Source organism: Acomys minous (genome assembly GCF_964271855.1).
Source record: "Acomys minous genome assembly, chromosome: 8".
NCBI classification, from domain to species: Eukaryota; Metazoa; Chordata; class Mammalia; order Rodentia; family Muridae; genus Acomys; species Acomys minous.
The window spans coordinates 106,835,525-106,858,083 of NC_140489.1; the positions used below are offsets into that span (position 1 = coordinate 106,835,525).

At 41.7% G+C, this 22,559-nt stretch overlaps 2 protein-coding genes and 1 long non-coding RNA gene across 6 annotated transcripts in view; 2 read left to right on the plus strand and 1 right to left on the minus strand.

Moving 5' to 3' along the window:
• Positions 1 to 10,355, plus strand: part of SPAST (spastin) — a 46,270-nt gene extending 35,915 nt beyond the window's left edge. For all 4 annotated transcript variants that reach the window (XM_084793809.1, XM_084793810.1, XM_084793807.1 and 1 more), the window contains 4 exons: positions 1,819 to 1,898; positions 3,737 to 3,807; positions 8,446 to 8,486; positions 10,070 to 10,355. In XM_084793809.1, the coding sequence (XP_084649935.1) occupies positions 1,819 to 1,898; positions 3,737 to 3,807; positions 8,446 to 8,486; positions 10,070 to 10,192 (315 nt within the window). In that variant the 3' untranslated portion in view covers positions 10,193 to 10,355. The remainder of the gene's footprint in view (positions 1 to 1,818; positions 1,899 to 3,736; positions 3,808 to 8,445; positions 8,487 to 10,069) is intronic.
• A 1,030-nt stretch (positions 10,356 to 11,385) lies between these two features.
• LOC311604222 lies at positions 11,386 to 21,339 on the minus strand. Its single transcript, XR_014781401.1, has 3 exons — positions 21,054 to 21,339; positions 19,209 to 19,380; positions 11,386 to 17,119 (listed from the first exon to the last, which is right to left on the minus strand). It is a non-coding gene; the product is annotated as an uncharacterized lncRNA (long non-coding RNA).
• A 2-nt stretch (positions 21,340 to 21,341) lies between these two features.
• The window catches only part of SLC30A6 (solute carrier family 30 member 6), a 34,218-nt gene continuing 33,000 nt past the window's right edge, over positions 21,342 to 22,559 (plus strand). The window contains exon 1 of the mRNA XM_084793811.1: positions 21,342 to 21,465. Coding sequence (XP_084649937.1) covers positions 21,463 to 21,465 — 3 coding nt within the window. The 5' untranslated portion in view covers positions 21,342 to 21,462. The remainder of the gene's footprint in view (positions 21,466 to 22,559) is intronic.

Below are 22,559 nucleotides of genomic sequence, written 5' to 3' on the forward strand. Positions count from 1 at the left end.
GTCCTCTCTGGCTGCTCTTCCAGAGGAACAGGCTTCAATTCCCAGAACCCATTGGTGTCTTACAACTGTGACGACAGTTCCTGGAGACCCACCGTTGTCTTCTGGCTTCATGGGCAGTGTATACTTGTGGTGCACATACATCCTGCAGGTGCAAAATATCCATCCACATAAGATAGCAATAAATCTAAGGATAAAAAAGCTTGTCATCTTCTTAAAACAATAACTATAAACTTAAATAAGATTCAGCAATTCTTGAACATTAACCCAAGAGAAATAGAAACTTTTCCATAGAGAAAGACATGCTCAAGGATATTAGAGCAGCTGTCTTAATAATAACCCAAAAAACCATGAAGTTCATCAGTTGTTTAATGGATACACAGATGTGGCATATCCAGTTAATGAGTGCAATTTAGTTCAGAAATTTATTATTTAATTGTCTAGGGCTTGGGATATAGCTCAGAAATAGAGCATATATGCCCAACATGTGTAAGGTTCTGGGTTTGATCCGTAGAACTGAAAAACTGTATCATCATACATGTTACATTCAGTAATAGGAACAAAACTAAAACAGTATAGTGTCAGGAGCCATATGCAAACTAACTACATATGATTTTACTTATTTTGTTTTATTTTATTTACTCATTTTTCTCTAAATGTATGTGTATAGGTGTTTTGTCTGTTGTCTGTCCTTGTACCACGTGTGTACTTGGGCCCCAGATAGGCCAGAAGAAGAGGTCAGATCCCCTGCAACTGGACTTAAACACAGTTATGGGCTGCCGTGTGGGTGCTAGGAATAGAACCTGGGTCCTCTGGAAGAGCAGCCAGTGCTCTTAACCACTAAGCCATCTCCCTAGCCCACCTGGACTCACTTTGTAGACCAGGCTGATCTCAAACTCACAGCGATCCACCTGCCTCCCAGAGTGCTGGGATTATAGGTATGCGCTGATTTTATTCCTTTTAAATGAAACATTTAAAAAAGACAGATTTCTAAAAATACAGTCAGATCAGTGGTTAGATAGGAAAGGAGGAAGGAGTGGGGCTTAACTAAAATAGTCGTGGGTGTACTGCTAGTGTAACAGGTATTCTAAAATTTTAATTATGGTAATGATTTTACAATTCTATATAACTAAAAGTCATTTGAATTATATAAAATCTTTGCTATATAAAAGTATGTGTCTATAAACCTTTTTAAAACATTGTGTTTCTTGGAGCTGGAGAGATGGTTTGGCGTTGAGAGCATTTGCTGCTCTTGCCGTGTGGGCTTGGTTCTGAGAACCCACACGGCAGCTCACACACATCCATAACTCCAGTCTCAGAGGTTTGGACACCCTTCTTTGGCTTCGGTGGGCACAAGGCACACATGGAGTACACATACATACATTTAAATACTCATTACATTTAGTTCAGGCCTTTATCACTGTTGATCATAACAGCAGCTGAGTCCTCAGTTTTCATTATATTTAACAGCACAAGTGAGATACCGGGCAACAGTCAGCCTGATTCTAGAGTATTATACATTAAGCTAATTCTTTTCTTTTTCTTAAGATTTATTTTATTTATTATTTATACAGTATTCTGCCTGAATTTGAGCCAGCAGCTAGAAGAGGGCACCAGATCTCATTATAGATGGTTATGAGCTACCGTGTGATTGCTGGGAATTGAACTCAGGATCTTCAGAAGAACAGCCAGTGCTCTTAACCTCTGTGCCTTCTCTCCAGTCCAAAGCTAATTCTTAGTTTATTAAGTAACACTGATAAGTTTTTATAATTATGTTATCAAATTGGTCTTTATTGATAATTCTTTAATACTTATTTCCAGACAAGACTGCTTCTACTTAAAAACCTGTTATGCAAACAAGGAAGCCCACTGACCCAAAAAGAGCTTGCACAACTTGCTAGGTGAGTCATTTCGTTCATATGATTCATCAGCATCAGCATCTGTTTCATTTGTATAGATTTCTCTTTCTGTGCTGTTTAAAATATGCTAATATAGCCGGCCCTGGTGGCGCACGCCTTTAATCCTAGCACTTGGGAGGCAGAGGCAGGCGATCACTGTGAACTCAAGGCCAGCCTGGTCTACAAAGTGAGTCCAGGACAGCAAAGGCTACACAGAGAGACACTGTCTCAAAAAATAAAAAATTTAAAAAATTAAAAATGCTAATCTAAAAATTATTTAAATAAGATGGACTTGGTGATGCATACCTTTAATCTCAGCACTGGGGAAGCAAAGGCAGGCTAATCACTGATTTTGAGGCCAGCCTGGTCTACAAAGCAAATCCAGGACAGCCCTGGCTACACAGAGAAACCCTGTCTCGAAACAACAACAAAAGAGTACAGCATACTCTTCCAGATGTAGTTCCTCAGGCCCCACTGGTGGCTCACAGCTGTCTGAAACTGTAGGTCATGGCAATCCAGTGCCCACTTTTAGCCTCTATGGATAATAGGCATGTATCTTGTGCACAGACATACAGGTAGGTAAAACAAACATATAAAATTATGTTTTATGAGGCTGGAGAGATGGCTCAGAGTTTAAGAGCACTGGCTGCTCTTCCAAAGGTCCTGAGTTCAATTCCCAGCAATCACACGGTGGCTCACAACAATCTGTAATGAGGTCTGGCACCCGCTTCTGATATGCAGGCAAAATACTGTATACATAATACATAAATAAATCTTTTAAAAAATGTTTTATAGCCAGATGTATTGGCAGAGGCAGGCAATCAATCACTGTGAGTTCCAGGCCAGCCTGGACTACAAAGTGAGTTCAGGAATGCCAAGGCTACACAGAGCAACCATGTCTTGGAAAAAAAAAAGTTTCATAACAAAGCAAGGTCAGTAAGTGGTATTAGAGCAGAGGCTTTTAGGACAATGGTCACTCTTAGAATTTCCACACCCTAAAAGAATCAGCTCAGGCTGGAAAGATGGCTCAGTGGTTAAAAGCACTGATTAATCTTCCAGAGGACCAGGATTCAAATCCCAGCATCCACATGGCAGCTCAAAACTGTCTGTAACTCCAAGATCTGACATCTACAGACATACATGCAGTCAAAACAACAATGCACATAAAAAAAAATTTAAAAAAAAAAAAAAAAAAGTTAGGAAGCACTCTCTGCTGTGACTTGACAGCTCCTCCTGATATCTGGCCCTTCCATGCCCTTTGTTATGTGATGTTAAACGTTCCACTGGCTCCCTCAAAACTTTTTCATGTAATTAGACCATTTTCTGTGTAATGCTTTCTTCTCCCTCTTCAATATTTTATCATGGTCTTGAAGATGATGTTCCTGAAAACCTGATTCCTGAGAGGCAACTGGCAGCATTCTTTCCCAAAGAGATTGCTGCTGCTTTATTATTGTGTTTAATAGAAGGAAAGTTACTAAGAGGAAACACTGTGGGTCAAGGGGGTTCTCAAGACTGACTCAGCTGAATTCCTGAGAAGGCAAGCCAGCGTCATGACATCTTACGCAGGTCAGAGCCCAAAGATTTCGGATTTCTAGTAAACCAACTCAGAGCACAGCTGGTTTCTTTGGACTGGATGCTGACAGGCAAGGGAAAGACAGTTGAGCCAGAGGACCCAGAGGAGCCTGGGAAGTGGTAGGCTATACACAAACACTTTTCAGTGTAGGCCCTGGCTGTTCTAGAGCTTACTCTGTAAACAAGGCTGGCCTCCTGTCTCGGTACCTAGTAAAGAGGTAATTTTAATCTGCAAAGATAATTTGTTTTCTTTTGCTTCCATTGTTCAGAATGACTGATGGATACTCTGGAAGTGATCTAACAGCTTTGGCAAAAGATGCCGCACTGGGTCCTATCCGCGGTGAGTATGAAAGCATCTGAAATACAAGAACTTAGAATGGTGCCACATTATAAATTTAACCTTGCTGGGCGGTGGTGGTGCACACCTTTAATCCCAGCACTCAGGAAGCAGAGGCAGGCAGATCGCTGTGAGTTCAAGGCCAGCCTGGTCCAGCAAGTCCAGGACAGCCAGAGCTACACAGAGATAGTATCTGTCTTGAAAAGAGCTACATAGAGATAGTATCTGTCTTGAAAAATCAAAAAATAAATAAAAAATTTAAAAAATACAAGTTTAACCTCTTAAGAGATATGTAGTTTTACGTTTTATTTATTTTATGTGTATGAGAATTTTTTCTTCTTATATATATTTGTACCATATGCATGCAATGCCTACAGAGGTCAGAAGAAGGCATCAGATTCCCTAGGACTGGAGTTACAGCTAATTGTGAGCTGCCGTGTGCTCTTAGCCACTAAGTCATCATTAGTATAAAAGAAGGAGAGCTGGCACAGGAGAGACGGCTCCGCAGCTGGGAGCACTGGTGTTCTTTCAGAGGGCCTAGGTTCAATTCCCAGCACCAAAATGGCAGCTTAGAACTGTCTGTAACTCCAGTTCCAGGAGACCTGGCATACATGCAGGCTGGATGCCAGTGCACATAAAATAAATAATTAAAAAAATACATAAAGCCAGGCCTGTAATCCCAACACTCGAGGCAGAGGCGGGTGGATCTGAGTTCCAGGACAGCCAGTGTTACACAGAGAAACCCTTGTCAAAAAACAGATGAAAATGGACAACAAGGCTGGCTAGATGCTTCAGCTGTTAATAGAACCTGAGTTTAGTTCTCAATACCCATGTCAGGGACTCACAACTGACTATAACCCCAGCTCCAGGGGATACGATGCCTCTAGCCTCCTGGGACACTGTACTCTAGTTCACACACACACACACACACACACACACACACTGATTAATTATAATAAGCCATTACAATGTAAAGCTATCTACAGAACATGTGAAAATAGCTCATGGACATTTTACCCCACCTCTTTTATAAAATCTCTTCTTGCTTTCTAAAGTTTTTCACCACTCATCCCAACACTGACTTCCTTGTTCGGGGTTTACCCAGTAAAATTTAGATTGAAGAATTGCTATAGACCCCTCAACAAACTCTGAGAACAGTAATAGTGACTGCAAAAGCCTTACTACATGGTATGTAAGTGCATCTTATAGGATACAAACAAAATAACACTAAGTCAGAGCTAAGAGACTCAATCTAGACTCTAAATCAAAGGCTACCCAAATGGTCAAGTTTTCCTCGTCTGAATTGTACTTAATAAATGCTGTAGCAATCACAAAAATTCTGTTTTTTTTTTTAAATTTATATATAGTCATCCATGTACACTACATATAGTATAAAAAACAGCAGTTATATTGCATGTTATTTATTTATTTATTTATTTATTTATTTATTTATTTATTTAATACAGAGTCTTTTCATGTAGTCTTGGCTATCCAGGAACTTATAATGTGGAGTAGGCTGGCCTATACATCTACCTACCTTCAAGTGCTAGAATTTAAAGGCATATGCCACTATGCCCAGCTGCTTACTAACTGACAAATCTGAGACACATAGCATAGATAGTACTTATATGTATACATTTATATATCTTATGGATATATGGAATATCAAATTTGGCAAAATAATCATGTTTATTTAATTAGAGCTATAATGTGATAGTTTAAAGATTTTACAGCTAGGTGGTGGTATGTGCCTTTAATCTCAGTACTAAAGAGATAGAGACAGATCTCCTGTGAGTTCAAGGTCAGCCTGGTCTACATAGAGACTTCTAGACCAATTAGGGCTACATAGTGAGTACCTGTCTCAAAAAAGGGAGGGATACAGAGTGAGTCCAGGACAGCCAAGGCTACACAGAGAAACCCTGTCTCAAAAAAAAAAGGGGGGGGGGAGGGAGTGGCTGGATAACTGGCTGCTTTCTCTTGAGAGGGCTGGAGTTCACTTCCCGGAACCCACATTTCCGCTCAGCCATTTGACACTCCAGTTCTCGGGACCCAGAGTGATCATCTGGCCTCCGCAGGCTCCAGGCACTTATCTGGTAAACAGATACACATTAGGAAAAACACCCATACATAAAATAGAAATAAAATACAAACATTTAAATCAGATACTTAAAGCTTTTAAGACTTAGTATCTGAAGTATTAAAAACTTACTAGCTGGGTGTGGTAACGCACATTTTAAATCCAAGCACTTGGGAGGTAGAGGCAAGCAATCACTGTGAGTTCAAGACCAGCCTAATGTACAAAGTGAGTCTAGGACAGCCAGGGCTACACAGAGAAACCCTGTCTCCAAAAACACCAAAAAACAAACAAAACCTTACTAATAAGGTAGGCATGCTGACACAGGCTTGTTTGTTTGTTTTTGTTTTTGAGACAGTCTCTCTGTGTAGCCTTGGCTGGCCTCGAACTCACAGAGATCTACCTACCTCTGCCTCCCAAGTGCTGGGATTAAAGGAGTGCAGCACCACCGCCCAGTGAGGTTAGGGATTCTTAAACTCTAGCAATCTTCTTGTGCGCAGCTCCCTTGGAGCAAAGGCCATACACAAGGTGCTGGGATCTGAACTCCAGGCTTCATGACTGCAACAAGTGCAGTTAACCAATGAGTACCTCACCAGCCCCCAAGGCCTGTCTGTAGGGAGTGAGGCAGAGAAAAGAACGGTACCAGACATCCTACACTGAAGTCCTGTGTGCACACTGGCTCACATGTACATGCCAAAAATAAGATGCTAACAGCAAACAGAAACACTGATGCCGTTTGGAATCTGAGGGAGCACTCAACAACAGAGAAAGTTCTTTAGCAGAAGAACATTGAGGTTAAGACAGTATGAGTTAAGACAGTATGAGCAAAGGGTGAAGGAGGGAGGGAGGGAGGAGAGATACAAGTGAGGGGATATCAACTGAGATGTAATCTCAGTAAATCAATCAAATAATACAAAACAAAAAGGGCAGTATGTGTAGCCAGGTGGTGGTGGCAGAAGCATAGACCTTTAATCTCAGCATCTACCACTGGGGAGGTAGAGGCAGAGGCAGGTGTACTCTTGAGTTTGAGGCCAGCCTGGTATACAGAGTGAATCCAGGACAACCAGAGCTACACAGATAAACTCTGTCTCAAAAACAAAACAAACAAACAAACAAGCAAAAAGCCAGTATATATAGATAAACGTGATAATAGGACAGATTGTTACTAAGCCCAAGTCTTGATCCTACACTGACTCCCAGGTCCCTGTCAGGAGCTCCATGTTTGCAGAAGAGATACCCCTCAACCTCCCAAAGACAAGCCCTAATTTGGTAGAGGGTCCCCAAAGACATAAGTATCTTAATCTCAAAGTGATAAACCCCCAAATACTGAGGAACTGGTCTTGCCTCAGCACATTCTTTCAGCCTCCCAGAGGTAAGACCCTGAAGGCTAGAAATCACGATGGCGATAGCTTTCCACCGCCCAGAGGCAGTCATCCAAACATTCTGCTTCTCAGCGTGGTTGCCTGGTATCCTAACAGTGGATGCCAGAAAAATAAAGGCAGCCCCCTGCTGTTCCTTCATTTCTGACTGATCACACTTACTTACAAAAGGTGATCCTACAGTGAGATGGTAACTGATCAGACTTGGGTTTACAAGTTTCTGCCTTCAAGCTGCTTTTTGTCTGAGAACTGCAGGGCCAATAATGACACTAAGCACCAACTAAGCAATGAGTGAGACTTTTAGTCTTAGTCAAAAATAGAAATGGGGAGCAGAGGCTGGAGGGATGGCTCAGTGGCTAAAAGCACTTGATGCAGGCCAGTCATGGTGGTGCAGGCTTTAATCCCAGCACTCAGGAGGCAAAGGCAGGTGGATCTCTGTAAGTTTGAGGCCAGCCTGGTCTACAAACTGAGTCCAGGACAGCCAAGGCTACACAGAGAAACCCTCTCTTAAAAGAAAAGAAAAATGTAGTTATGAAGAAAACAAATTTTCATGGAAAAAAAAGAGAAAAGAAAGAAGAAAGGAAGAAAGAAAGGAAAAAAGAAATCTAGAGGCTGGAGAGATGACTCAGTAGTTAAGAAGACTAGCTGTTCTTACAGAAGACACAGGTTCAATTCCCAGAACCCACGTGGCAATTCAAAACCAACTATAACTGGCCCCCACCTATACCAGGTGTGCATATGGTGCAAAGATGTACATGCAGACAAACTACCCATACGCATAAATAAATTAATTAAAATAATCTTTAATAACCACCAAGTTGCATTCTTTTTAGTTCTATTTCACATTTGTAAACTGTTGTTTGGGGCCTATGCAAGAAATTGAATGCCCTTTTGTTTGTTTTTCGAGACAGGGTTTCTCTGTGTAGCCCTGGTTGTCCTGGAACTCACTCTGTAGATCAGGCTGGACTTGAACTAACAGAGATCCACCTGCCTCCGCCTCCCAAGTGCCTACCCAGAGTAGTATGTTTTTGTAAGCATTTGTAAGTTTTATGCATTCTCTATGTGAATGGCTCAACTTTAGTGGTTTGTATTACACAGGTATAATTAGATCATTATAGTTATATTTGCCAATAAGAAATTTAAACATCAGATTGTTTTTTAAGTGTCTGTCTGACTTATGTTTTACAGAACTGAAGCCAGAGCAGGTGAAGAATATGTCTGCCAGTGAGGTATGTACTATTTTCTGATTTTTTTTTCATTAAGTCTCTATGAGACTTAATTTTCTTTTTCTAGTCTGCTTACTTAGAAACAAGAGACTTTTAACTTTGTTTCATTTCAAAATACAAGATCTATAAAAATCAGTTATTTTTTCATGTACTGGTTAAAAATGCACAGTAATTTTCTCTCATCAAGTTATATAAGTACTGAATAAAAAGTTACAAGGAGCCAGGTATAGTGGCACACGCATGTAATCCCAGCACTCGGGGAGGCAGAAGCAGGCAGATCTCTGTGAATTCAAGGCCATCCTGGTTTACAAAGTAAGTCCAGAACAGCCAGGGATATACAAAGAAACTGCCTTGAACGAAACAGGGGGGGAAAGTTATAAGGAGTGTGATTTTACATGGTGGGAAGAGGATCCCTGCATGGGGCTGGGGGTGTGGCGTGTGGCTGGGGGTGTGGTGTGGGGCTGGGGGTGTGGCGTGGGGCTGGGGGTGTGGCGTGGGGCTGGGGGTGTGGCTCAGTAATCCAGTGCTTGCCTAGCATGTGTAAGACTTTGTGCTTGGTCCTCAGCAGGGTTAACAGTAGGAAGCTTCACATGCCAGCATGTGACACGCTGTTAAAAGGCGGTGTTTGCCTTAAAGTCTCGTGTTGTTACCAACCCCTTTTCCTTTGTGATACACCTGTCACCGAGCAGATACGCTTCTGGTAAATAGAAGGCAACCAATATGCCATGTTAGGAAACTATGGAGAGAAAAGCTAGAAGCGAAGTAGGTTTTGGCTGTGGTCTTAGTTACTTTTCTATTGTAACAGAACACCATGACCAAGGTAACTTAGCAAACTAGCCACTGTGAGCAGCATGGCGGCAGGCAGGCTGACCCTGAAACAGTAGCTGCCAGTTTACTCCTCCAACAAGGCCGCACCTCCAATGCTTGTCAAACACTTCTACCAACTCAGATCAAGCATTCAAATGTATGAGCCTGTGGTGGCCAGCCTTACTCAAACCCCTACATTGCCTGTTTTTCAAGACAGAATTTTTCCGTTTAGTCTTGGCCCATCGCTGAATTCACTTTGTAGACCCGGCTGGCCTTGAACTCACAGTGATCCACCTGCCTCTGCCTCAGTGCTGGGATTAAAGGGGTGCACCACCATGCCTGGCTGAATTTTTTTTTCTTTTAGTGAGGAAAAGAAGATGCTTTGAAGTGTAAATCTCTATGAAGCTAAATACAAGTAATAATAGTACACTGACATATATTTTGTAAGGTGCCTTGTATACCAAAATTGCCTAATATGTAATATAAAAATATATTTAAATGATTAGCAGATTTTCTAAGAATATGTCTATGTCTGTTACAAATTAACAAACTTGTTTTTGTTTTTTCGTTTGTTTTTTCGAGACTGGTTTTCTCTGTGTAGCCTTGGCTGTCATGGACTAACTTTGTAGACCAGGCTGGCCTCGAACTCACAGAGATCCACCTGCCTCTGCCTCCTGAGTGCTGGGATTAAAGGTGTGTGCCACCACTGCCTGGCAATAAATTTGTATTTTAACCCATTGCTTACTGTGTTTATTTGTGTCACCTTTTTTTCAATCTAGATGAGAAATATTCGATTGTCTGACTTCACAGAATCCTTAAAAAAGATAAAACGAAGTGTGAGTCCTCAGACCTTAGAAGCATACATACGCTGGAATAAGGACTTCGGAGACACCACTGTGTAAAGGAGTGAATGCACTGCACTTAAACAAGAAACATGAGCTCAGAAAAGTTCTCAGCTGCAGGAATCAGCCTTCGTTTACAGGACTTTCAGAGTTTTCTTTTTTGTGCACCAAACTGAAGAGGAACAAGAAGACAGACCTAAATAAAATATGCAATGTGAATGGATTTTTTTTTTTTTTGGTTTTTCGAGACAGGGTTTCCCTGTGTAGCCTTGGCTGTCCTGGACTCACTTTGTAGACCAGGCTGGCTTCGAACTCACAGTGATCCGCCTGCCTGCCTCTGCCTCCCGAAGTAAGTGGAGTTTTTGTTTAAGGCCTTATTGCCTGATGGTCATGATTTTCTCAGTTCGGCAATGTCAGAGCACAGCAAAAATAGATTGTTTCATTACTGATAATAATCATTATGTAAATAGTAATTTGTATATTGTGTTCATACGAAAGTATTGAAGAGACAGCGAATGGTAGAACACACAGAAAGCCTTCTGTTGTCTGTCTCCTAAGGGTTTTCTTGCAGCATCTATTTCTTGTTTGCTTTCCCACTGTCACCTTTGCTCCCTGTGGTTGGAATACCAAGCACTCGGAGTTCTTTCCTGCGTTTCTTACCAACTCCAGTGTGCCAAATGGAAATCTTTCCCCAGCTGCAGTAAGAACGAGCTATACTGAGGCTCTTTCCCACCTAGACATACAAACATTAAACAGTTAATGTGTTTTTTTCATGTTTTGTTTTTCTAGTTTATTGCCTTGCTGCGAAACAGTGTAGAAAGCCACATAACAGCAACAGAGGAAATCTGGCACAATGGAGGTTCGAAAGTGTTAGTCACTCTGCCATGTAGCGTGTACGTCAGTCCTTGTGTGCCCTGCAGTGTTGTTGCTCTTTTCCCCTAATATGTCAGAAATCCATTGTAGACTTAACTTATTCCATCTAGAATTTATTTTTATTGGAGTTATTCTAATATTTTAGAGAGCCAGTTTTAACTGTTACAAATTGAGGCACCAGTGTGAGAGAAGGGACACACTAGGAGGTAAGACATTTGTCATCTATTGCTTGTTACTTCCTTACTGTTTACAGATAGTTAAATGCCAGTGGCACTACCATCTTTTACTAATTACAGTCCCTTCTGTGAAACTTTAAATACGGAATTTTCTACACGGCATATATTTTATAGGTTTCTTGTGCTTACTTTTTAACTAAGAAGCTCTAGTCTGTTGATCTACCTTTTGTTTCCATACAATGTATAGTAATTGTTTGTATAAGTATGGCTGGACTTTTATAAAAATGCATCATAGGACATAGAGGCTCATGTAAGGCCTTCTAAGAATTGTATAAAGGCAAATGGATATTTGCCGTTAGTTTACTGGTTAAAAGTTTGTTTACAGAATTTTTCTTTGGTGCTTAATAATGCTGTGTAAAATACCATGAGTAGAAAGAATAATTTTGTGGTAGTAACACCATCTCTTCATGTAAAAAAGATCTTTGAGAAAACACACTAAAACATTTGCGCTCCTCCCAGATAAAACTTTTATAAAAACATACATTCTCAGTTTTACCCTTCGTTTTGTTAAAGATTTATCTAAACATGGAAGATGGATTCTTTCTTAGAATCATATGCTGTTTTTAATTATAATTTAAATCATGTCTTTTAATCATAATTTTAGACATCCCTAGAAGATAAAAATGAAAAGTTTAGATCAATAGGGAAACAAATTTAAACCAAAGCTGTGCATGTTTTTGGTTCTGGGTAGTGTCTGTAAGGTCTCACATGTTAAACTCTCAGTTGGGCTGGGGAGATTGCTCAGTGGTTAAGAGCACTACCTGCTCTTCCAGAGGTTCTGAGTTCAATTCCCAGCAACCACATGGTGGCTCATAACCATCTATAATGTGATCTGATGCCTTCTTCTGGCCTGTAGATGTACATGCAAACAGAGCATTGCATGCAAAAGAAAGAAAGAAAGAAAGAAAGAAAGAAAGAAAGAAAGAAAGAAAGAAAGAAAGAAAGGTAGCTGACAATGCCACCCTGTGGTGATAAGAAGAACTGCAGTGGTCCTAACCCAAACATTTACACTAAAGCTCTTAAAAGTACATTTTGTTTTCATTTAGGAAGGGACTAATAACGTTACCACTATGCTCAACATTTAAATTGAAGAACCTTTAAAACCATGATTAGTTTATGATTCTTTTGGGAAGGACTTGAGGAGGCAACAAAAATTTCAAATGTCTAAAAGATACAAAATGAAGTTAAACTGCAAGACTGAGTCAAAGGCATTACAGTGTGACTGTCCATCAATGTGTAGAAGTGCCTTTGCTCATCAGGTCAGAGGTTCAGCTAGTGATAGAGAGCCCTTTCTGTAATGTTGTATGACCCAGGTATATTTTGGCCATTTTGTTGTTGTCTTAGACAGGGTCTCTTGGAGCCTAAGCCGGCCGAGAACTCAGTGTGTAGCCTACGAATATCTTAAACTCATCTTCTTGCCTCCACCTCCTGTGTGCCAGGTGTGCCGGTGTGCATCCCACACCTGGAGGTGTGCTCTTTTTCAGTAAAAAAGAAGTCGCTGGGGTTTTCCAAATTAACATTAGACTTTAGCTAATATTAATTTTAGATTTTGTGTTGAGCTCTGTAATCTGTTCAAGGGTAATGGTAAGGACTGATATGTGCTTCATGTAACCGTGACAGAGTCCTTGTAAGCTCAGTGAACTAACTGATCACCTAACTGAGCCAAGGGAAAGACGCCATACAATCTTTCCACATCTGCTAGGGCTACAAAGCTTTTCTGAAACTAGATGCCCATCGATTTTATTTTTGTCTTTTGTGTTTAACAGGACAAACAACTTTAAGTTAAATATATGTGGCATTCTTTGTTTATAATGTAAAATTGTTTATATATCATACAAAAACTAATTCTTTGATAGAATGAACTACTTACAGTTTGCTTTTCATTTTCGTAAGTCAGAAGTTTCCCTTTTAAATGTGTGTCTTGGTTTTAGTATTTTTACTTCTGCATAAGAAATGACATAAAGGGTGCATACAGCTGCATAAAGTGGGTTTTTATCCTAATTAATTATATTGTAAATAAACGACAAACTTTGTTTTGCCATAGTTTTTTATAGTCTGCATCTTTGATATTTCAGAGGTTGCAATTTCACAGAGTATTTTGTAACTCTTGTTCCAATAAACTCTGAGCAAAATATACAAAGCAATGAGAAGAAGGCTCTGGAGAGCAACCCAGGCTAGTCAGACACTACAAAATTCCTGTTTGAAGACATCTCATCGTATGTGTCCGTTTCCAGCTTGTGCAGTTCATTTGAAAATAAAATTCAAGCGGAGTGTAGCTTGTTCAAATGAAGAGGTATTTCAGGCTTCTGAAGCCACTGAAAATGAGAAGGGAAATCTTGGGAAGGTAGTGGGTTAGTCAGTCCCCGTCGTCTGCAGATTCCTTTCTAATCCTTGGTACTTTACAAAAGGTTAGCTGTCTGGCAGGATATTCAACGGAACCCAGCAGATAGCAAATCCAAAGCACAGACCCGAATGAGTGCAGTGGCCAATCCTGTACTCCCAGCCCTTGGGTGGCTGATGGAGGCCTGTGTGCCTCATAACAATCTCCACTGCTGCCCTCGCTACGTACACCTTGTCTCATAAAACAGACAAGCCTGTCATAATGGTCAGTGTCCTGAACTCCTGCCCCCGAGGTGAAAGTGGGCAGATTCTTGAGTTCTGAAGCCAGCCTGTTCTACATAGAATAGTGGTTCACAACCTTCCTAATGCTGTGCCCCTTTAATATAGTTCCTCATGTTGTGGTGAAACCCAACCATAAAATTATTTTTGTTGCTACATCATAACTGTAACTTAACTACTGCTATGAATTGTTATGTAAACGTGTTTTCTCACGGTTTTAGGTGGCCCTAAGGGGTCTTGACCCACAGGTTGAGAACTACTGACATACAAAATTCCAGGCTGAGCGTAGGAGGCTGAGGGCCACACAGAGGACCTGTCTCAAAAACCAAAACAACAAAAAGTGCACAAGAAAACTGCTGTTTGAGGGTAGGGTTTGGAAGCTAAAAATTGAAAATATAAGGATAAAATGAACAGAAACTCTGACAACTTAAATACTATACATGTCAATGTTATCTTTTTAATAGTTTAAATCAAATTAGACACAAAGTTCTTTTTTTAATTATCACAAAAAATTTAATTAGCAAAAAGTTTCATATGAAAGCCACATGACCTAATTTTGCATCATAGTCAAACAGGCCCTTTGGGGCGAAGGATGTGGAGGCCTCTGCTTAACAGCCATTTAGACTTCCCACGGCCTCTAATATGATTCTGTGTCCTCATATGAACATCATTCTGTAAAGGAATTTTAATTCAGAACATGGCTGCTCTGGCAAGAGATCACATCCAAACACCTTTTAGGTCTGTGTGATCTGGCTGGAATACAGACACAACTCCAGTCCCAGAAGACAGGCAAGAAGATCTCGTGAGTTTAAAGCCAGCCTGGTACAGAGCAAGTTTCAGGTAAAGGAAAGCTTAGGAGCCAGGCATGGTGGAGCACACCTGGAATCCCAGGACTCGGAGGCAGATGCAGGCGGACCTCTGAGGTCTAGTCAGTGCTCTGTAGCAGTTCGATTGAGAGTGAGTTGAGAGACAGTACGGTGAGGTGCAGTTCATGGAATTCAGAGGCAGTTTGACCAGGAGAGTTTTACAAAGGCAAGCTGAAGAGAACAAGCTAGACACAGGTAAAGACAGAGGAGCCAGAAGACTAGAACAGATTGCTAGAGCTAGCAGAGCAATTCAGTGAGAAACTGTGAGAAGCCAGATTGAATCAGTCAGCTAGGAGAGGCATTTGAGCCAGAATGAGAGTTCAGAAAAAGAAAGGGTGGGCTTATACAGCAGCAACGCCAGAAGCTTCCAGGACTAGGCCTAGGTTAGCAGAGACAGTAAGGCTCTCCAAGATGATAATTACTTCAGGCAAAGAAAAGTTAGTTTATTGGGTTGGAGAGATGGCTCAGAGGTTAAGAGCATTGGCTGTTCTTCCAAAGGTCCAGAGTTCAATTCCCAGCAACCACATGGTGGCTCACAACCTCTACAATGAGATCTGGTGCCCTCTTCTCGCCTGCAGGTGTATATGCAGGCAGAACACTGTGTACATAATAAATAAATCTTTTTTTTTAAAGTTACTTTAACACCATTCCAATGTTCTTCTGTTGCCATCTCCACAAACTTATCAATCACAAGATTCATGAAGGGATCAAAGCCCGGAGTATTCCTTGTAGATGTCTGCCATCTTTAACTTAAGTGATAACTTCTTTTTCATGAATTTCTTCAGTTCAGAAGGGTGGGCGACTCCACAGCAAGCTTGGCATGACAGTCTTTGGAAGAAAAGAGAACCCAGAGTTTCTACACTATAACCCAAGGTCAAATACACGGTAATACCTGAGTATTCAAAGGAAATTATGTGATCCACATCGAAATACAAGGAAATAGATGCACATGTCACCCCTTTGGGGGCTAAACAGTAGATGCCTTGAAAAATGTTGAATTATTTACAGAAAGGGAGACAGTAGATCCTACTTTTCAGCAGAGAAATAGAAATTACAAACTCAAAAGAAAACCTAGCAACAGAAAGTGACTGAAGGAAGCATTCTATCAAATGTTTCTATTTTATTTATTTTGTTGTTGTTTTGAGACAGGGTTTCTCTGTGTAGCCTTGGCTTTTCTGGACTCACTTTGTAGACCAGGCTGGCCTCGAACTCACAGCGATCCACCTGCTTCTGCCTCCCGAGTGCTGGGATTAAAGGCATGTGCCACTATGCCCGACTTTTTGGCAAATGTTTTTAATGCTAAACCAATTATAGGAAAGACTGAACAAGAAACATAAAGATTTGTGGCCACGTGTGGTGGTGTATGCCTGTAATCCTAGTACTTAGGAGGCAGAAGTAAGCAGATTTCTGAGTTTGAGGCCAGTCTGATCTACAAAGTGAGTCCAGGACAGCCAAGGCTACACAGAGAAACCGTGTCTCAAAGAGAAAAGAGGGGCCTGGAGAGATGGCTCAGCAGTTAAGAGCACTGACTGCTCTTCCAGAGGTCCTGAGTTCAATTCCCAGCAACTACATGGTGGCTCACAACCATCTATAATGTGATCTGATACATACTGTATACATAATAAATAAATCTTTTTAAAAAAGGAAAGAAAGGTTTGTGACCAGACAATATCAATATTTGTGACCTCAGGGAGAGAAGAAGAGAAGAAGAAGAAGAAGAAAAAAAAGGTAAAATGCAATGCCTAAATCCCCACCACCATATAGTCAGAATGTTATGGGTTCAGGAATAACTGTACACTGACCATTAGAACACCAGACTCAGACTGATGGAAGTTTATTGAAAGCTGAACAAAGACTTATGGTCAGACACAACCTGGCCTCTGGAGCCAGACTCTGACTCCAGACTGTTTCTAAGGCAGGCCTTTTATAAGAAATACTGTAACCAGGTAACCAGGTGGGAAGCAAGGGAAGGGCAGCATTGCATCATTTTGATTAGCTAAACACATGAATCAATTTTGTAGGCTGGGGAGATGGCCCAGAGGTTAAAAGCAGTGTCTGCTCTTCCAAAAGTCCCGAGTTCAATTCCCAGAAACCACATGGTGGCTCCCAACCATCTATAATGAGATCTGGTGCCCTCTTCTGGCCTTGAGGTGTACAGGCAGGCATGATACTGTATACATAATAAATAGGTAAATAAATCTTTGGTGTTTTGTTGTTGTTGTTGTTGTTGTTGTTGTTATTTTTTTTGAGATAGGGCTTCTCTGTGTGGCTTGGCTGTCCAGGGCTCACTTTGTAGACCAGGCTGGCCTTGAACTCACATTGATCAGCTTGCCTCTGTCTCCCGAGTGCTGGGATTAAAGGTGTGCACCATCATGTCCAGCTGAGAGAGAGATCTTAGAGAGAGAGAGGGAGGGAGGGAGGGAGGGAGAGAGAGACAGAAAGAAAGAAAGGTAATTATATTGTTCCAAGTACATTGTTTTCACAGGGCATGGTGGCGCACACCTTTAATCCCAGCATTTGGGAGGCAGAGGCAGGAGGATCGCTGTGAGTTCGGGCCAGCCTGGTCTACAGAATGAGTTCCAGGACAGTCAGGACTACAAGAGAAACCCTCTCTTCAAAAAAACAAAAACAAAAACAAAGTACATGGTTTCTAAGTAGCCAGACAAAGCTTTTTAAGCTGGTTGGCTAGGATATAGGCTTGGAGACTTTCCAGTTCCCCATGGTTCCAGGAGAAAGTAACATAGCAGGGTACTGTGGTTTTGTTTAAGAGCATATGCCATTAATTCAAGCAGAACATTCAACAAGGAATGGGTTGTAACTAAGAGGCCGTTCACGCTCCCAGGCAGGCAGAGCCCGAGAACCTGAACTTAATTTCACCTTATGATCAAAACGGAGACTTAAAAACAAAATTGCAGCCAGGTGTGGTGGCGCACACCTTTAATCCCAGCACTCGGGAGGCAGAGGCAGGCAGATCACTGAGTTCGAGGCCAGCCTGGTCTACAATGTGAGTCCAGGACAGCTAAGACTACGCAGAGAAACCCTGTCTCAAAAAACCAAACCAGGGGGCTGGAGAGATGGCTCAATGGTTAAGAGCACCACCTGCTCTTCCAAAGGTCCTGAGTTCAATTCCCAGCAACCACATGGTAGCTCACAACCATCTATAATGTAACCTGATGTCCTCTTCTGGCCTGCAGATGTCCAAGCAGACAACACTGTATACATAATAATAAATAAATCTAAAAAAAAAAAACAAAAACCAAACCAAACAAAATGGCTTCTGTTGTGCTATGGAATGACTATAGACTTTAAGCAGATTACAACAAAATGATATAAACAGAAGTTCGGTGAGCCACAGAACCTGTAAAATGCAAATTTTGGTTTTTGGTGAGTTTTTTGTTCATTTATTTTTTTATTATTTTTTATTTTTTTAGTTTTGGTTTTGGTTTTTTGGTTTTATTACCTAGAGATAGGTTGTCTCTGTGTAATAGCCCTGGGTATCCTGGAACTCTCTTTGTAGACTAGACTGGCCTTGAACTCACAGCAGTCTGCCTTTTTCTGCTTCCCTGAACGCTGTGATTACAGGTATGTAGCACCACACCTGGTTTAAAATGCAGATTTTAAGACTCCTCCCCTGTGTTTAATTTATCCAGCAACAGTAAACCATTTGTTAGGAAATATGTAGGGGTAAACTGACTTCAAATCTACATTTACAGATGCCAACCAACCTTCTAAAGATAACTATCTGGGGCCTGATGTTTTTCTCTTGTTTTTTTTTTTTGTTTGTTTGTTTGTTTTCTCAAGACAGGGTTTCACTGTGTCACCCTGACTGTCCTGGACTCACTCTGTAAAACAAGGCTGGCCTCAAACTCACTTTGATTCACCTGCCTCTGCCTCCTGAGTACTGAAATTAAAGGTTCCACCATGCCTGGCTCATCTTTTCTTTGTCAGTTTAACTCTTTGTTTTGTTTATTTTTCCAGACATGGTTTCTCTGTGTAGCCTCGGCTGTCCTGGAATTCCCTCTATATACTCCCTATATATAGGCTGCTTTGAACCCAAAGGTCTCCTGCCTCTGCCCAAATGCTGGGATTAAAAGCATCCACCTCTGCCGGGCACATGGTGGTAGCACACGCCTTTAATCCTAGCACAGTCAAGGCTACACAGAAAAACCCTGTCTTGAAAAACCAAAAAAAAAAAAAAAAAAAAAAAAAGCCCGCCAAAAAAGCATTCACCAACAACAACCGGTTTAAAATACACCTTTTTTATTTTTTCTTTTTTTAAAAATGTATTTATTATGCATACAGTGTTCTGCATGCATAGGTGCCGCACACCAGGAGAGGACATCAGATCACATTATAGATGGTTGTGGCTCATAAGTGTGTATAGTGAGATTTGGTGCCAGCAGGCAGGCACACATACAGGTGGAATATTGTATACATAATAAATAAATCTTTTAAAAAAATAATAAAAGAAGTGAATCTCACCTTGAAGAAACTTTTCTTAGTGGCTGGAGAGATGGCTCAGTGGTTAACAGTCCTTCCTGCTCAATCAAGAGAACTGAGTTCAAATCCCCAGCACCCATATTTGATGATTCGCAAGAACCTTTTAACTTCAGCTTCAAGGCTTCTAATGTCCTCTTCTGGCCTCTGCAGACTCCTGAACAGGCAAACAGAATACTTTAAGAAGCCCTTCTGACGACTATGAATTAATTACCTGGTCAATCTTTATAACACAATGTTCCCCCACTCCTCTTTTAAAGACAAGATATCACTGTGAAGCTGGCATGAAACTCACAACTCTGTTGCCTCTGCCTCTGCCTCTGCCTACTAGGATTAATGGTGTGGCCCACCACACCTAGCGCATAACCCTACATTTGACATTATCCTACTTACAAATAGCTTGCTTTTCTTTTTTTTCCCCTGCATTTGTCTCTTACTAGAATACAATTTCCCTAAAACCAGTGCCTAACAGAGTATGTCTCCATATGTAGTCATTACGGACTATTGCCTTATTTTTTTTTTATAACATTACTATGTGATAAACTGTAGAGATTTAAAGCAGTGTGTTAGAGAATAAACCAGAGTATGTCAAGTTCAAAGCCAGCTATGAGTTCCACACTAGCTTGTGAAACAGAGATAACTTGAAATGTGTTTCAGTTTTGTTTTGTTTTCAAGCCAGGGTCTCTCTGTGTTAGCCTTGGCTCTCCTGGACTTGCTTTGTAGACCAGGCTAGCCTCGAACTCACAGCGATCCTCCTGCCTCTGTCTTGCAAGTGCTGGGATTAAAAGCATGCACCACCATGCCCGGCTCCTGTTTCAGATTTTTAAAATTATCTTATTCTTGGACAGTTTTCTAGTATATAATGAATTTCAGGACTTGTCTCATCCCCTCCGCCAACTGGAACTGTTCTTCCTAACAAACCCTCCTTTACTTTCATGTCTTTTTGGTATTTTTGGAATGAAGTGTGACTTGACTTCAGTGTCCTGCCATACTCTCCAAGGCAGGCACCACTTAGAGTGCAGCACACTTTTGTTCCGTATAGCTGGGATGGAACCCAGGTACAGCACCCCCGCCCCCCACCTCACTCGTTTCAAGTTTAAAATAACCTCACTAAATTTGGGACGCTGACAGTGAACCAACTCTCAAGCCTGAATATGCTTGAACTCAATATTCCTACAATATTCCTACCTCAGCCACCAAATCTATAGGGTTATAGGTCTGCACCCAGTCTAGGCAATTGAACCCCTGCGTGTTACCCGTCATATGGGTCATACATAAGGGCTCTACCACCTCGTGGTGGTGTTGGATGCTCTTAAACTGGGGCAGCTATGTGGATGCTGAGGACTCAGGAAGAGCAGTCTGGTCTTCAGCCCCTTTATGGCTTGCTTTGCTTTGTTTCATTTTTTGTTTTTAATCCTTTTTGTTTTTTTGAGGCAGGGTGTTGGTAGGGTCTTCCTGCCTCGGCCTCCTGTGTTAGAATTATATGTGAGCAATGCTGCACCCTGATTAGTGAAGTGCACCAATGAAGTAAGTGCACGTGGAGGCCATAGGATGGGGGGGGGCGGCGGGGGAGAGAGAGAGAGAGAGAGAGAGAGAGAGAGAGAGAGAGAGAGAGAGAGAGAGAGAGAGAGAGAGAGAGAGAGAGAGGAGAGAGTGTTTTAAAACAGTTACTGGGATACACCTGTCTCAGCTTCCTGAGTGCTGGGATCAGGCTTGTCACGGCTACAGCGTAGGTTTCTGTGATTTAACGCGAGTCCTTGTGTTTTGGTGGTGTAGTTGTTGCTGCCGCTCGTTTTTCGAGACACATAGCCTTGGCTGTCCTGGACTCACTTTGTAGACCAGGCTGGCCTCAAACTCACAGAGATCCACCTGCCTCCGCCTCCCGGGTGCTAGGAACAAAGGCTTGGGCCATCGCGCCCTGTTGTCCTGCTTCATTTTAAAAACAGGAATACTTTTGTAATAAAGTCACACATAGGTAGAAACATATGAACGGTCTTTAACGTTTCTTCCAAGGTGATAAAAGCCTACCCTTTCCCTAGGCGAGAAGCTCAGCCCGGAGAAGCGGCAATTCTCCACTAGTCAACCCGCTGAGGTAGCCGGAAGAAGCGGACCCTTACGCACACGCGCAGTTCCGCCCCCGCTGCCCTGCAGCCAATGGGACCCTGATGGACCGCCCCTTCCGCTTGGGAAAAGCGAACTCCCAAAGCGTCTTCCGGCGGGAGCTGTACGGCTCCTTACCATGGTGAGTTGGCCGTGGGTTGTGCGGGGTTTCTTGCGGGGTGCTTCCTCCTGCTCCCTCCCCGGAGCGCCCTGCAGTGTGGCAGCCGCTCGGAACCGTGTCGTCGGGGCTGCGCTGGGCAGGGAGGAGCGGCTGCTCCTACACGGGTCCCCAGAGCCCCGGTCCTTTAAGGGTTCCTGCGCCGTGCCGGTACAACTTGGGTTCCGAGATTTTCCGGATGTTAAAATAAACATCTATCTGAAAACAAGTCAACATCATCAACGACTAGAGTAGCTCTTCTTGAACAGGGTATTAGGGCAGGTATTCACGCGTTTATTGCTTATCAGTGTTTAAATAGCTTGGCACCTAAACATGCTGCATTAAACACCAGCGGCTCCAAGAAAGCAAGGGTTAGAGTGGAGCAATTAATGAAAGGTTCCAGTATACGCTGTGGTTGTTGGAATGTCATATTTTCCCTAAAAATGATTGGGTTAATTCGTTCTTAAATTAAGCTGAGTATAATGGCACACGCCTGTGGCCTACAACTCAGGAACGTGAGCCAGGAGGCTTGCGACTTGGCCATCCTGAGTTACGTATGGGGGAAAAAAAAATCTAAAAACCAAGCAACGAAACTCAGAAGTCAAACATGAGTCTCATTTTTTTTTTTTTTTGTAAAGGTGAGCAAGTGGTTGTGTTTTCAGGTGTCACAGTGCTGGCTGCCTTTTGAAACTGTCACAAAAACCAGCCATTATTGGCAGCTTACATACGACAATGACACATGTCTGTTTTTTACTATTACCACCATAAAATTTTCTTCTTTGGATATTAAAATATATATTATAATATTTTAAAATAATATCAAAACTTTAATGAAGGTCTTTTAAAGAGTGTATTAAACTGTGGCTAGGTGCAAAGTGCAGGTGAGGGAGAAAACCAGAGACGTTACATCCCCTGGAGCTAGAGTTAACAGGCAGTTGTGAGCCTATGTGGGTGTTAGGAATCAAACTTGGATCCTCTGGAAAAACAGTAAGTGTTCTTAAGTAGTGAACCATCTCTCTGGTCCCAAGAATTTTAAAAAAATGTTGTGTATGGATTTTGTTTTTGTTTTTGGTGTTTTC